This window comes from Ochotona curzoniae, unplaced genomic scaffold (genome assembly GCF_017591425.1).
Source record: "Ochotona curzoniae isolate NIBS_2020 unplaced genomic scaffold, NIBS_Ocur_1.0 scaffold_2587, whole genome shotgun sequence".
In the NCBI taxonomy this organism is placed as follows: domain Eukaryota; kingdom Metazoa; phylum Chordata; class Mammalia; order Lagomorpha; family Ochotonidae; genus Ochotona; species Ochotona curzoniae.
The window spans coordinates 4,256,001-4,272,393 of record NW_024467096.1 but is presented as its reverse complement, the minus strand read 5'-3'; the positions used below and the strand labels follow the sequence as shown (position 1 = coordinate 4,272,393).

At 50.1% G+C, this 16,393-nt stretch overlaps 1 protein-coding gene across 1 annotated transcript in view; it reads left to right on the top strand.

Moving 5' to 3' along the window:
* ITGB5 (integrin subunit beta 5) overlaps positions 1–16,393 on the top strand; it is a 106,788-nt gene that overhangs the window by 52,337 nt on the left and 38,058 nt on the right. The window contains exons 6-8 of the mRNA XM_041002943.1: positions 8,307–8,468; positions 9,608–9,703; positions 11,205–11,294. Of these exons, the coding sequence (XP_040858877.1) occupies positions 8,307–8,468; positions 9,608–9,703; positions 11,205–11,294 (348 nt within the window). The remainder of the gene's footprint in view (positions 1–8,306; positions 8,469–9,607; positions 9,704–11,204; positions 11,295–16,393) is intronic.

Below are 16,393 nucleotides of genomic sequence, written 5' to 3'. Positions count from 1 at the left end.
CCCCTCTGGCTGGCTTCCAGCCCGGGAATGATGCCTGCTGTGGGGCCATGTTCAGGCCAGATGTTGATAGCAAGGGGACCGTGGGAGAGTGGGGGGTGGGGAGGGTGTCAGTAAGTGTTGTCAGCCGTACAGACCTCATCCTCTAGACAGCTAACACCCTCCCTCACTCATCAACTGGCCTGGGCTGTCAAAGAAGAAGGTAGGGACAGCCAAGTGCAAGGTATGGAAGTATGTTCGATGTGGACAGCTGCTTAACAGATGGGCAGGCTGCAGCATGTGGCCATGGATGTGGCAGGAACAGGGCTCTTTGCCCCCAGTTCTCATACCCACCCCACTCCCCAGCTGCACATGGTGGATGCCAGAGGAAAAATGGCTTACTGTGATCCTGAACTCTCCCCTTAACATTCCTCTTATTTGCAGAGCACAGCTTATTTGGAGCTGATGTCTATAAAAAAAATCTCAGCCTGGCTCCCGTTTGGCTTCCTGTGGAGTCACAGTAGCATGTGGGTGAAGGTTCATGGGGAACCCAGTGACAGGGGCTGATGGGGCCTGGTCTTAGCCCTTTGAGTGAGCTTCCTTATCCAAGGCAGTCAGCCATTGGTTGTGACCCCTGCCAACCTCTCCAAAATCTCACTGCCCCTCCCAGGCTGGAGGTCCTCCAGACTTCAGAAATCAAGTCCTCTCTGCTTTGGACACCTGCTCCACAGGCTTGCTGGGGCCAGGGGATGGAGGTGACTAAGCCAGTCAGTTAGCTTTCATGCCTGGGCACAATAATTTATTTTCTCAAAGGCCCTGGGAGGGCCAGTCTTCCTTCTCCATTTCTATTTCCCCTTGTTTCTGCACAACTGGGAAAGAGGTCAGACTATAAGAAAGCGAGTGAAGGAAATGGGGACAGTTAAGTCCCCTAGCTATGCAAATGGAGAGAGATGAGTGGCAAATGTTAGTGGCACATCAGGATTAGGGGAGCATGTGTCTTGTCACATGGGCCAGCCTGACTGGCCAATGCACGACACGCTCCAAAGAGCGTGAACATGGGGGCTGTGTTTGCTCCGGGGAGGGGCAGGCATGCTGCTTCCCTTGGGATGATGAGATCAGAGGAGAGACTGGGAGGATGCGGTTTATTCCGGGTACAGGGAGCTGTGACTTGCACAGGAGATACTGGGAGCGGAGGAGGAGGGTACCCGTTCCTAACTCTCCAGTCAAAAGGCCAAGAGTCTCAAGGTCAGAGGAAATTTAGTGGTAGATTTGATATAGGTTTGACCAGCAGACAGACAGGAGTGAAGGACCAGACTGCCCATTTCCCCCATCTGGAGTATGTCCATCCCGTCCACCCCTGATGTTGATTCCTAGGCCTGACCTCTGTCACATTATCGGATGTAGCTGCTGTTACCCTGAGATGTGGCAAGATTAGCTGACCAAGTAGTGCTTTTTCTCTCTGTGACAGAGGCAGAAAACAGATCCCTCAACCTACTGTTCACTGCCCAAATGGCCACAATGGCCAGAGCTGAGCCAATTTGAAGCCAGTAGCCAGAAGGTTTTTTTTATTTTTACTGGAGAGACAAATTTACAGAGAGGAGATACTTCCACCCACTGGTTCACTCCCCAAGTGGCCACAACAGCCAGAGCTGAACTTAGCTGATCTGAAGCTAGGAGCCAGGAGCTTCTTCTAGTCTCCCACATGGGTACAGGGTCCAAGGCTTTGGGCTGTCCTTGACTGCTTTCCCAGACCACAAGCAGGGAGCTGGAAGGGAATTGGAACAGCTGGGACATGATCTGATGCCCGTTTGGGATCTGGCCACTTGCAAGGCAAGGAGTTAGCTACTGAGCCATTGCACTGAGCCCTAGAAGATTCTTCTAGTCACCCATGTGGGTACGGGGGCCCAAGGACTTTAGCTAACCTCCACTACTTTTCCAGACCATAAGCAGGGAGATGAATCAGAAGTAGAGCACCCAGGACAGGAACTGGCACCATATGGGATGCTAGCACCACAGGTTGAGGCTTAGCTTGCTGCATCACAGTCAGCCCCAGCATTTTCAGTTCTATCTTAAACACCAACACCAGCTTGTACAGTGAAGATACTGAGCCTGAGAGAGGAGAGGGGGCTCACTAGAGTCCCACAATTCGAGCAAAGCCAGGATTTGAACTCAGGCTGAACTGTTCTGAGGATATAGATTTTGGTCCCCATGCTGTGTTCCCTTTTATGGTTTCATCTTTATTTTTTCTTTAAAAAAAGAAATCACTTTTCCTGCTATTGCTCCTTGCCCCGAGCACAGAATACAGAACCAGAATCTTCAGAAGAGACAGTCCTGTGGGCAGAGGCAGACAGGAAAGGAAACTATTTCCAGGGTGTAAACAGTCTGTGGTGTCACCATTCATAATATCTTCAAACCAGAAAGCCTGGGTGTGTAAGAGCCCTGACTCACTGCCTGCAGCCCCGCCTCAGGGCCAAGGCTGTTCGTGCCATTTACGTAACAGGAGCCCAGTGCCCAGAAAATAGAATCGTCCTCGCGTTGATGCTGTGCCACTCACTCGGTACACTTGAGGGGCAGTTTCCATTACAGATGCAGACTTGCATCCGGCCAACGTGTGTTTGGATCCGGGGGCCCTGGGCGAGGGCCTCTGGGGGATGAGCTCATGTGTTGGACACATGCACAGCCTCCTCTCCCTGCATGACCGGCGGCTTCAGCTCTGTCAGCCACCTGCTCCATCAGCCCCTGAAGTGGGTGGGCTGGTTCTCTTCTCTCTGGAAAGTGTCGTTCTCTGCAAGATGGTCCTCTGGCACCTACTTCACCAGGCAGTAGTGAGGAGTGAAGGCAAGCACTTAAGTGTCTGACGTGTTTTAATCGTTTCAAGTTTGCTTTTTTTTGTGCTGTCAGGAAACATCTTCAGTATCATTTGATCAAAATCACAGGAGGAATCGGGGGCAGCAACAAAATTCTGATGACCGTTGTAAAGCGTCCAGCCCCACGTACTCCCTCTCCTCGCCATCACACCCCCTTGTGCCGCCATGTGACCCGTAAGAAGCTGGCATGAAGGGAGAGGACACTGAGGAAGAGAAGTGACAGAGCCAGGCTTCAAAGCCCAATCTTACGGAAAGCAGCGCATAAAGACAGTTCAGAAAATAGTAGGGAGAACATGAGAAACTCGTAGCAACTCCAACCACATGATGATGTGTTTTGTGTCTCTCTTTTGTTCTCTTTTTGATGGTAAATGGCTTAATTCTTTTTATAGTTTGTAATTACCAGTGCAGTGCTGTTTGGTTTGATTTAACCGTATAGTAAGCTTGCTTACCTATAATTTCACACGTTTATGAACACAATTTTGGTGGCTGTACAGGCAGTATCTCAATTTACCCACCTGTTCCCCAAGGCTGGTCTTGATGTTCTTTCCCCACGCCCCCACCGCCATCACTGTTTAATGAAAGCACCTTCGAGCATTTCAGAGCCCCTCTTGTGAGAGGATCCCCAAAATACCGTCACTGAGTCAAACGACACAGACTTGTTAAAGCATTTCAAAGGTGTTTTTTAAGAGGCACAGAGAAAGAACTCTTCCCGTTCACTGATTGACACCCCCAAATCCATGGGGCGGGGCTGGGCTAGGGCTGCAGTCCAGGTCCCCGTTTCCAGTCGCAGGAACTGATTCCTGGCGCTCTTGCTGCCACGCTGTGGGGTCTGCCCTGGTCGCGAGCTAGAGGCAGGAGCCAGGGCTGGGCATTGGTCCAGCTGCTTGAATGTGGGACAAGCATGGCTTCACCGCTAGGGTAGATATCCACACCTGTTTTGGTTTTCAGTAAGGCTTATTGAGGGATAATGTATCTAAAGTAAAACTCAGCTTTTTAAAAGTTGTCCAGTGTTACAGCTAGTCCCACAGAGAAGGCTCAGCTTATTTCTGTCACTTGGGAAGTTTGGTTGTCATTGAGTTCATCCTCTTGCCCCCAGCCTTTAGCAAACACTGGCTTTCTGTCCCTGACTCAAAACAGGAAGCTGCCTCTGTGTCATGTTTTTTCTTTTGCTCAATGTAATGTGCTTGAGATTCATCCATGATGTTACATGTAACAACAGTTTGTTTCTCAGTGTTACTGAGTAATATTCACCGCACACATGTGTTACATTACACTTCTCTGTTTCCCATTGGACGGACATTTGGGTTCCAAGTTTTTGTGATTATACATAAAGCTGCTATGGGTAGCTGCATAGATGTTTTTATGTGAGCAGGAATAGTCATTTTCCTTGATAAATACCAAAGAGTGGACTTGCTGGGTTGCTTGATCCTGAGTATTTAACTTTTTCAGACTCTTTGAACGCTGCCAGAACCCATCTTTACTTTTATTGGAAAGGCAAATTTTACAGAGAAGAAACAGATAAGGCCTTCTATCTGCTAGGAAGCCTCCTTCTGACTCTCCCACATGGGTGACTTGGGCCATTCTCTACTGCTTTCTCAGAGCATAGACAAAGAGCTGGATTGGAAGTGGAGCAGTTAGGACTTGAACTATCCCAGAATTGCAGGTGGAGGATTAACCTGTCATGCCACTGCACTGACGCCTACCCTCTGTATACCTACCAGCAATTGTGAGAGCTTCAGTTTCACATGATTAATACCCATAGAATACTATGTGCCTCACCAGATTTTTTTTTCAAATATTTTCTTCCAGTCAGTATCTTGTTATTTATTGTTAATTTTTCTTTTTAAAATTTTTATTTATTTATTTACCTCTTTTTTATTATCATTATCATTTTATGATATAGTTCCATAGGCCCTGGGCTTCTCCCCCCCCCCCCCCCAGTCCCCTTTCCCTCCCACTGAGTTTCCCTGTATTATTACTGTAGTATAAACAGTCCTTTGTGCATCATTGTGGGCATGGACAATGGCAGAGTCCAGCATCCTATTGTCAATCGATATGAGTCAGACTGCTTATGATTACATCAAAGAATTGTAAAACCTAATATACTTTTAAGACCCTGTGCTACTTGGAAATGGGGAGGGAGAGCAGAGAAATTTTCCATCTCTTTAGAAGGTGTGAGTAAGACGTGAAGTATAACTTATCAGGAACATAACAGATAACTTATGGACAACAGACTTGAATCAGCATTAGACAATAGTAAAACTACAAAGATATACAGGGGGAATCAAGAGCGATCCTGACAACCTCTTAACAGGAGGTCATATGCACAAAGTAGGGGGGACCCCAGGGTGGAGCAGGTGGACAGGAGGAGGCTTGTATCCCAACCCTGGGGACTCCCAGATCCTCACCAAGGACTATCAGTATGGGCACCAAGGACTACATCCCAACTGCCAAGCCGACCATGGGGAACTGGAATACCTTCAGAGGCCAAGAACTCTGAGGTCATCCACCCCCATTTGGATCTACCACATAAGAAGGAAGAAGCCCAAACCCTTCCTTGCAGGACCCAAGGTCATCGGAACAGTAAGCTTCCTTCAGGACTAGGGAGAGAGCTTTCTCTGGTCCTCACTTAGTTCCAACTTTGGATCCCCACCCTATCTTGCAATGACCATCAGGGTCATTCCAAAGCCCCCCACCCCAAGACATGCACACACACGCACTCACACACACAAGTTGGAATAGAGAACAAAAAGGAAAGCTTGGAACCAGACAGGAAATGGTCAGCATGGACTCACATATGCCTTACTAGGTAGGACACAAAGATTAGTTACTCCTCACTAAGGTATTGAAGATTTCTCTGCACACCCCTCAGAAAACTGTTCTGCACTTCAACTGTTGACATGTCTTGTTAGAGTTATAAGCCAGTTTAGACTATCCCAAAATCTGCCAAGTTCAGCAAAATTAAGCTTCAACACTATAAACTGCTGAATGCTAAAATGAAAATAGTTACGCGACAGCTGAATGGTACCCTATAGCCATTTTAAGGTGTATAGCAGCCGGTTCTGTGTATAATCCAGAATTGAAATGTCAATGAAGTAGTCAGAGGATGCGGTTAAGAACTTGCATTTTCAAATATATTTGTTACTCAATACCATGTCAATTAATTCCATAATGTTGTAAATTGATGTTAATGTTGTGGCTTTTTATTTTTATTTTTTTAATTTTTAAATTTTTTTAGATTTATTTTTATTGAAAAGTCAGATATACAGAGAGGAGGTAAGATAGAGAGGAAGATCTTCCCTCTGATGATGATTCACTCGCCAAGTGAGCGCAACGACCGATGCTATGCCGATCCGAAGCCAGGATCCAGGAACCTCTTCCAGGTATCCCACACGGGTGCAGGGTCCCAAAGCTTTGGGCCATCCTCAACTGCTTTCCCAGGCCACAAGCAGAGAGCTGGATGGGAAGTGGAGCTGTCGGGATTAGAACCGGCGCCCATATGGGATCCGGGTGCGTTCAAGGCAAGGACTTTAGCCGTTAGGCCACGCTGCTGCCGGGCCCTGAGAAATGCTGTCCTAATACCAGTGAGTCTACATTCACTTGGTCCCTTGTTGAGGTCTCTTAAGGATTCTTAGTACATTTGGTGAATTACAGGTAAGCCTTCTCTCCTGCTGGAGGGTCTAGAGCATGGATAACAGATTCGCGTTCTTCCTGTTCCTCCCCATCCCCTTCCAATGAAAGCAAACCTTTGCTCTCTGCTCCTGACTGCTCTGTTTCCTAAGCATCTCATCTTCTCCCACACTCCGTGGCATAGACAGCGTTGATTTATTTACTCAAGAACTGCAGGCTCTTTAACAAAATATAGAATGCATGCATACATAAAGCTCTGTGGAAGGATGCAACTGGATATATGTCCCCAGGGCAGAAATTCCATGGACAGAGGTTGACCAGCAGCCTGGGGGCCTCCTATGACTTGTATTCCCTCCACTAAGAGGAGCTGTGTGCCGACTTCCACGCCATGGATGGTTCTGTCAGGGACTCCCATCTCATTGCTGCAGGGAATATGGAAGTTTCTCACCTGCTCCTGGTGCTGCTTCCCCTCTGCACTGGGTTGGTGCCTAGAATGGCACACCCCTTCCTTGCCCTCTCTAGTTGCCTGGATGTGTCCTCATCCTTGCAGCTCAGCTTGTGTTTCACCTGGACTAGATCCCGGATTCCGTCCACCTGGCATTTACCTTAGGTGACACTTCCGTTGTGGAGTACCGAGTTCACTGTTTCCACCTGATTGTGAGAACCTTCAACAAGCCTCTAGTGGGGCCCAGCGCCTTCCCCAGGGCCCAGCCGAGGCAGACTGGCTGCTTTGTGTCTGAGGAATGTCCAGGGTCCAGCAGCCCGGCTCCTTGAAGCTTGAAGTCTGGTTCTCTCTCCCCAGTGGCTTCTTCTCCAGCCTTTCTTGTTCTTCACATTGCTCTTACTTTGTGCTTGATATTTTTTCATTGCCACATTCTTTCGGGAGCAAAAGTGAGAAAAATCTGCCAGACGTTTAGGCTGTGTCTTCCATCATTATGATAAGAAAGAATAGGTGATACCCTCCACCCGTCATCTGCCTGGAGAGAGAAGTTGCTGTTAAAGGTCTCCTAAGACCTATTTTGGTATCAAATGTGCCAGTGTAGACACTTCTGGTAGTGCTGAAATCTTCATGCATCCCCCTGGCTACCAGACCCTTCTGGGTTCCCTCTTGGACCGTTAATAAGAAGGTGGCTCTCTCAGCCTATCTCAGCGTGTCTTGCTATGTTTGGGGACCTGGGCTCGTCTCATGATAGGTGCTTTTCTGTCATGGTGGGGCCACTGTGGCTGAATGTGAAAACCTGCAGGTCCTTCCCTTGCAGTGCAGAATGCGCTTAGCTGTGCTCTGGGGTGACACTGGACGCATCCCATGATGTAGAGCAATAAAAGGAGAAAGAGGCTGGTGTGAGATTTTTGTGGTTGAAGTGGCTTATACCTGCCTGACCATATCCCTGAAGGACAGACCCATCTCTGTCACTTAAACCCTGTGCTCTGAGTAATTGGTGTCTCATGGGAGGGCTGAGGAGTTCACTGGACACGCCTAGCAGCCAGAGTGTGTGGTTGGGTGGTTGTGGTGGGTTGAAGGCATGCTAGCTGAGGGTAACGAGGTGAGCATCTGGAAGGAGCAGCCCTTAGATATAATTGGAAGGGACAGGGGAGAGCAGGGCGGCTGCAGGGACAGAGTACTAGGCACACAAGTTTGTATGGGCTGGGCTTGTGAGTTTATCCAGAGCGTTGAGGGTTGCTCAGGCCCTGCTGGTTGTGTCCCAAGGCTCTACAGGCTCCTTCCAAAGCCAGTCACTGAATGTGTTCCAGGCAAGCCTACGGCTTCAGCCATGGAACTGTTGGCAGGCTTGGGAAGGAAGGCTTTTTCACATACTACCCTCTATTCACCAGGAGAAGATCGGCTGGCGGAAGGATGCGCTGCACCTGCTGGTGTTCACCACGGATGATGTGCCACACATTGCGCTGGATGGGAAGCTGGGGGGCCTGGTACAGCCACATGATGGCCAGTGCCACTTGAACGATGCCAACGAGTACACCGCATCTAATCAGATGGTGAGGACTGGAACTCTGCCTGTTTCGTGACCCTGCCCCACCCAGCCCCAAGCGCTTCCTGGCCATCTGGTCCATTCTTGGGACTGGGCTGTGTCACTCCATCTTCTCCAATTGGATGGCCAGAATTCCTCTGTAACATGGGATTAGCTACAGTAACGAAGCTGTTGTTCTTTCTGCCACTGTGTATCGTGTGGAGGAATGTTTAGTTAGGGGAAGAAATGATTTGGGAAAGATCTTTTGGGGCTTCCACTCCCGATAGTCTCTGACCATATCTGCTTACTTTAAAATAAATGTGTGCAGAATTTGAAATACATGATAATAGTTTGTTTCAATAAACCCATGCATACCTGCTACCCAGACCTAACAGTTGTTGAAATGTTGCCACACTTAATAGGCACTTTTATTTCACCCATCTATTCCCTCTTCTGCCGAAAATCCAGTGGGGTGTCTGGCCAGAGAGAAGTGCTTCCCAGTATTCTTTATCAGGCAGACCTGTGTCTTCCAGTTTCAAGAGATGGGCAGCACCCAAGCTTTCATGGATTCTGGGGAAGGGGTCTTATAACCCTAGGATGGCCGTCAGGTCATGCAGCCCTAGAGGCAAGGATCTGTGATAAACCAGGTCAGAGTAGCAGGATACACATCAGATGACATGACTGTGGATGTTTAAGAGATGTAAGGAGAGGGAGCCAGCACAAGCTCCCCATCTTCTGTGCCCTACCCCATTCCCTGTTCCACAGCCCAACTTGTAGCCCAGAGGTCAGCAGCCACCTCTGCCTGTCCTAAGCTGTTGCAAGACAGAGCGACGTCCCTGGGAGATAGGGGACATCTTAAGCATCAGGCATGGGAAAGGGAATGGGAAGGGAAGTCTCAGGGAACAGCACATGCTGGTGGCAGTTGGTGACTGTTCTCACTGGATCTCTCCACATGTTACCATCCCTGCTGAAGGGTAATAATGCAAACCAATGGTGTGGGTAGGAGAGGTGGATCTGGTTAGATGGGGAGCAGATGAAGTTGGTGATTTGGGGGCTTTCAGGGTTCCCTGAGGGAAGGATGCTTTGTGTGACAACTATGAATGTCCTGGTATACACTGGGGCCAATGTCTTAGGAATGTGACAGTCGTGACTCTGCCTTGGCCCTAGGACTACCCCTCGCTGGCTTTACTCGGAGAAAAATTGGCTGAGAACAACATCAACCTCATCTTTGCAGTGACAAAGAATCACTATATGCTCTACAAGGTATGCTTGGTGTGTGGGTGGGCGGGGGGAGCAGGACTTGGTGTGGGGAGGGGCTCATCCTGGGGCTGTGCTGGCCCTAAAATGAAGGGGAGCTTGGGAGTGGGACAGGGGATCGAGGAGAGTGAGGAGTGGTTGCAGTCCTGCTGGATGTGGGAGAGATCCAAGGTTGGGTGGCATTCAGCCTTGCCTTAATCAAATAGACAGTCATATATGAATGCAGCTACCAAGTGTTCACACCATCGTGTGTGCCTTTACAAGGGATTTAAACACAAACCATGATGTCTGATTTGCTCCTGAGAAGAACCTTGGAAGTTCTGCATGTGATGGCAAAATTGAAGCACAAAGGGACACATTTCAGTGGAGTAGTAGTGCACATACAGGAAACGGAGGCACCCAAGTGGGCCCCATGGCTAATCCCACACTCAGAGCTATAAGCTTCGCCCGTGGAGGGTCTGACACCAGAGCCTTGCCTCTCAAAGGCAACAAACCAGCTTTTAGCTGAGACTGTCCCTGGAGTGTCATTGCCAGCTTCCCTGGTGAACATGAATCCTTCCAGTCACGCACTGCCCTAGAACTCTCTGAGCGCCCCAGGGGTGCTCACATGAGCTGCAGGTCCCTCTGCCATCCTCTGAATGGAGACACCGTGAGAACTTCCCCAGGAATCCTTCTCTGCCACCCCGGTCTCCCCCCGGGAGCGACCAGTCTGCTTCCCTCTCCATATTGTTCTTAAATACTCACCACCTGATGCATGTGCTGCATGCCCGTCTCACTGCTGCTGCCTGGGATCGCCACTGATCCAGTTCCACCTCTGGCTTCTGCAAGCCCAACTCAGCTTTACACAAGGACAGCAAGGGAAGAGGAATTTGCTGCCTATCTGTTCAGAGGCTTCAACTGGACTGGGCCGTCCTCACCTTTCACAAGGGAGGTGGTCCACCGTGGTCCTTTGTTAGTACCAAAATCCACCGTGCAGACCATAGTAGGCTATGAACCGAGGATGGAGTCTACCTCTGCAATATGACATGGTCATGTTAGTCCAGGCAGAAGATGGAAGGAGGAGGAAGGAAAGATGGGCTAGGAAGACCTGGAAGAAAGGGTGGGCTTGAGGCCTCTGGAAAAGGTGCCTATTTCACTCCTGCAGAGTAGGCGGGGTACACCATACAGCTGACCCTGAATGTGTGTGGACCAGGGCAGTGGGGGTAAGAAAGTCCCCAGGAGCAGATCAGCCCTGGAGGACAGATGTGCAGGGAATTGTGCATTGCAGGCTAGCGTTCTCCTTCAAGGACAGAGCTGGTCAGCCCCTTTCCTCTGGGTCTGCAGGGAAGGGGAAGCGTCTGTAGCCCCCCTGCACTGCCCATTCCTGTGCTGTCTTCTGCAGCCTAGATACCAGAGAGTGGCAGAGTAGAGTGCAGGGGCCTGGTCGTTCTACTCTGTGGAGCGGGGTTTGCTCTCGGAGGGCATGAAAGGGCAGCTCGGCTTATTTCTTTTTCTTTTCTTTCCCAAGAATTTTACAGCTCTGATACCTGGAACCACCGTGGAGATTCTACACGGAGACTCCAAAAATATTATCCAGCTCATTATCAATGCGTACAGTGTAAGTTCCCTACTGCTTCCCTGCCCTCCCTCAACCGAGGCCCTAGAGCTGCTGTGGCTTCAGATGGGCAGTACACCGTGCTTGGGTGCTTGGCTCTGTACCCCCATCCTCTGCCCAGGGTCAGGTGGACCCTGATTGGTATATGCCTCCGTCCCTCCTGCTCCTCTGTGGTCTCTAGCTCATCCCAGTAAGCCAGTGAGTTGGACTTGGGCTTGTGGCCCTAGACTCAGCCACTCAGGCTCCTCCAGTGTGTCCAGGTGCTGAGGGCATTTCTGCAGGGAGTTCCCTCTCCTGTGTGGGGCAAGCAGGACACCGCCAGCAGCTGTGGGAAAGGCACATTCACCTTGCCACACAGCAGCCACGACAGCTGAGCTCCACGTACACACGGAACCAGACAGGTGGCCGAGCCCCACTAGGGAGGGACATCTCAAGACAATGTTTTGGATTCCATGCTTCAGGTCTGTGAGTAGGTCTTTGCAGGAACCCGAGTGGGCCTGGGAGATTCTGGGCCGTGGTAGTTCAGCATGGGGCCTTGGAGCTTGCATAGAAGAACAAGTGTTTATAGGCAGGTTCCCCAGTCACTGCCACTTCCCAGGCTGCTCCTCCAAGGAAGCTGTTCCCAAACCTTCTCTCTCCTTCCTTTTGTCTCAGCTCTCACCTTCTTGCTGAGAGGAGCGCAAGTGCTGTCTTCTGGGCAGAGCAGCTGCCCATCCTGTGAGCCCACTTCCTTACAACAGCTATTCATAGCCTAGGTGTGGTTTTAGTAATGTCATTCATCCTCAACTTTGGTAAAGGAGACTTTGGTAACTCTGGGAGCCTCAGTAACTCATGCACCCCCACCCCCCTTGCCTTGCTGTTCCCACAGTGCCTGGTTAAAGGCCGGTGTCTGGAACCCTGCTGGTTCCTTTGTTGACTCTGTCAACCTGCTGATGGCCCTGTTTGCAGCTTCACAGCACTGCTGAACTACACTGGGTGCCACAGGGGGTGCCCTGGGGCCTTGGAGGTGGCCAGGCCAGCAGAGGGGACTCCAGGCTGGTGACTCCCTCCCCTCTCCTCCACTCCCCTTCCCTGGCCCACCTCCATCTTATGCTGTAAGTAAGGATCCTCCTCTCACGGGCTCCGGCACCTCACTCACTCCTGGAACTTCCTGTTAAGAGAAACTAAAGACTTCCTTCTCCTCTCCTCTCCTGCTCTGCCTGCCCTGCACGCAAACATCCGCTTTTCTGATCTCTGACCTTCCAGTCCTCGCCAGCCCTGGGAACCAACTCAACCCAGAGCCCAGTGAGGCAGGCTTTCCATAGCAGCTTTCGTGGTTTGCACATTTCCATGCTGAGTCATTGGGTTTACATTTCAGGAAGCGGGAAGCTCAGCCAGGCCCCATTGCTGGGCCCCGCAGATGTGCTGCAATGGGACATGCCCAGAGGAAGTTTAAGCAGTGAATAAGCATGCCAGGGGTGCTGTGGCTGCTCTGCAGTGTGGGCCTTCTGGGTCTCGGTGCCCGGATGCTGAGCTGAAAGCTTGTCCTCTCAGGATGCTGGGCCTGAAGATCCCATGGGGAGGGGGAGGGTGGCCACAGCCGGGGAGACACAGCTTGGCATGTAGGGTGCAGCAAGGATGGACTTGTGGGCTTCTGCCCAGCATTTCCTTCCGGGATCCCCGGTGAAGACCCAGGACCCCTGCTGCTCACTGCTTAGGTAATGACACGCAGCCCCAGAAATGAGGTGAGCTTTCTGCTCTGTCAGCATTTGACGTGGCTGGCTGGTTCTGCACTCCCCGCTGTGTAGGGGACCACAGGAAGCTGAGGAGCAAGAGGCATGGCGATTGGCGCCCTGGGTGGGCACCGACAGATTCTTAGTTGTGTGCTATCAGGGAGGTGTGTGGCTTTTTATACTTTCACTTGTTCAGTGAAAACCCAGGGACCTTGGGGTCGTGGAGCCAAACAGGAACATTGTCAGTATAGGAGGCAGCGGCCAGGAGCTGCACTGGGACAAGGTTGAGAAGAGAACATGATATTTCCAGGCTAGAGCATGTTTGGAAGCGGTGTGAGCCACACTGTGACTCAGTGGGTTTGATCTGGTTCCTGTACAAACACATGGCATGAAAAGAGGCAGACAGCTTAGGAATGCACATTTGAAACTCAACTTTTAAAAAGATTTCTTTATAATACAGTTCATAGGCTCAAGGATACCTCCTCCCACCCTCCCATTCCCTCTCCTCCACACTGTTTCCCCCTGTATTACAGTAGAATAGTCCTTCAACAGCAGTCACAAGTCCGTCATTCTAATTGTATTCTGACATTCTAGGTGTAGACAATGATAGAAAGTCCAGCATTCTAAACTTTAAAAAAAAAAAAAAAGTGATTACTGAAATGCTGTCTACAGTAACTATTCAAAATTTAAAAAAAAAGTTTAAAAATTTCTGGGAATGACATTGTAGCTTAGTGGGTTAAGCTACCACCTGCAAGGCCAGCGTCCCATATGAGCACCAATTCAAGTCCTGGCTGTTCACTTCCAGTCCAGCTCTGTGCTGACATGCCTGGGAAAGCAGCAGAGGAGAGCCTGCGTTCTTGGACTCACTCTGTGTGTAAGACCAGGATGGAGTTCTAGGCTCCTGGCTTCAGCCTGGCCCATCCTGCCTGTGTGGTCAATTAGGGAGTGAACCAGCAGATGGACAATTTCTCTGCTGCTTCTCTACAACTCCCTCTCTGACTGCCTCCTTTTCAAATGATTTTATTTATTTACTTATTAGAATTTAAAACCTTATTGAGATATCATTAGCATACAACTTCAACCTTACTTGTTGAAGTCCTATTGGGACATCTGGATTAGTACTCAATGCTACTACTGTGATGGAGTCAGGAATACAAGTATTACTCTGCTCCTGTTTCCTGACATAAAGCTGTTAAAATCCACAGGCCCTAGAAGCATCTTTTGTTCTAGTATTTTGTCTCTCTCTCTCTCTTAAAGATTTGTTGATTTGGAAGGCTGAGTTAGGGAGAGAGAAAGATCTTTCATCCACTGGTTCACTCCCCTTGTGATTTCATCTGCCAGGATTGGAAGGCCAATGCTAGGAGCTTCAGCCAGCTTCTCACGAGGGTGGAAGGACCTAAGCTGTTGGGCCACTTTCCGCAGCTTTTCTAGGCACGTTAGCAGGGGGCTGGGTTCAGAGCAGCCCAAACCCCACCCTGTGTCCACATAGGATGCCAGCTCTGCAGGGAATGGTGGAACATGCTGTGCCACACCTCCAGTCCCAATATCTTGTCTTTGCTGTTATTCCTGACACACTTGGTAGTAATAGGAGCATCTGGTGATAGAACCTTGGTGGCAGCTGGCGAGTCTCAAGGTGGGAGCTGTTTGCCAGGGAAGCCAGCCACAAGCCAGAAGTTGGACCTTCTGGCTCCTTCCCTTCACCTCCTGAGAGAAGAAGCGGGGCTTGAAGGTTGCCTTGATTACAGGGGGACTACTGGTATCATCAGCCATGGCTTTGTAATGAAGCCCGCATAGAATCACAAAAGTACCGGATTGGGAGAGCTCTGGACTGAATGTGCAGAGGTGCCTGGAGTAGATACAGGTACACAGCACACCTTCCCACATGCATCCCCTGTGCATCTCTCAGGTTATGCATCTGAGTCCTTTATCAGATCCTTTATTAGTATGTGAGTACGTGGAAGAGAAGTTCCCCTGAGCTCTGGCCAGTTAACCAGAGTTCCCATCTTATCGGCTGCTGCCTTTCCTGGCAAGTCTCTGGCATGCATGCGTGGATGTAGGGGGGTAGCTGAGTGCTGGCTAGTAGTGAGGGCTCTCATGAGCTCGGGTTACCCTTCCACCTGCTCCTTTCTCTGGCCCAGGTCCAGTCCCAGCCCTCTTTGGCACATTGGGGCGCTGGGTGTCATCTCAAAGTCTAAGCAGTTTGGGTTGGATTTCACCTGACTCCCAGGACATATGACTGAATGCTGGTGTTGCCTTTCATCTCCCTTGGAGTACTGGTACCATGAAGCCCTCAGTGGGAACACGTATAGCCCATGAACTGGCTGTGGGAAGAGATAGAAAGGGCATATTTATTTTCACGTCTGGCAGAATCAAGCCTGTCATTGGACACATCAGGCTCAGTGTGAAACCTCCGAAACTTGGGTTTTTATCTAGCTCTGCAAGGGAGTTTGGCCACGTGGTGTTTTGCCCTGCCATGGGCTGTGGTGAGCGGTCCCCCGTCCAGGAGGCGTGCCAGCACCCGCTGTGCTGGGAGGGGGGAGGGAGGCCTCTCTAGAGCTGGAAACCACTGTGGCTGCGTGTACAGGCTGACTTCAGAGGCCCTCTGGCAGGTCATTCCCTCGGCACAACACATGCTTCTCTTTTGGTTGTTGCCATGAAGTCTGCTCCACCCACTGCACAGCTGGTCTAACTTAAAGCAGCTGCAGATGTGGCCCAGCCTGACCAAGTGTTTAGCGGAGCGGCCTTTAAACCGCCCACATGTTTGCCATTGTCTCCTTTGTCAGTGATGGAGTGTAAGGAATCACCTTCAGGAGCCATCTGGGAGAAGTTGATTGCATTTCGGGAGCCACACATAAGTCTTCATGTGAGAACTGACTGACTGTGGCTTTTATCTTAATCATATCCTCGCATTCCATTCATGGACTCATTCATTTAATATCTTTTTTAAAATGTATTCATTTATCTGGAAATGAGTTTATAGAGGGATAGAGAGAAATCTCCCATCCACTGATTTACTCCCCAGGTAACAGCATTGGCCAAGCTAAAGCCAAGAGCTTCTTCTTGGTCTCCCACATAGGTACAGGGTGCCCAAGCACTTGAGCCATCTTCCACTGCTCTCCCAGGCTCCTTAGCAGGGAGCTGGATTGTTAGTGAAGCAGCCAGCACTCAATGTGACAACCATATGGGATGCTGGCATTGCAAGTGGTGACCCTACCTGCTAAGCCACAATTTCAGCCCCTCACTCATTCATTTAACCGCTGTCTACTAATAGCATCAGGCTATGACTGGCAGCGTCACCGTGAACACAGTTCTGCCTCCAGGAGCCTTCTCACTAGGATCTAGCCTGATGAGCTGCCCCCTCCTAAGTCAGCAAGTCCATGTCCAGTGAGA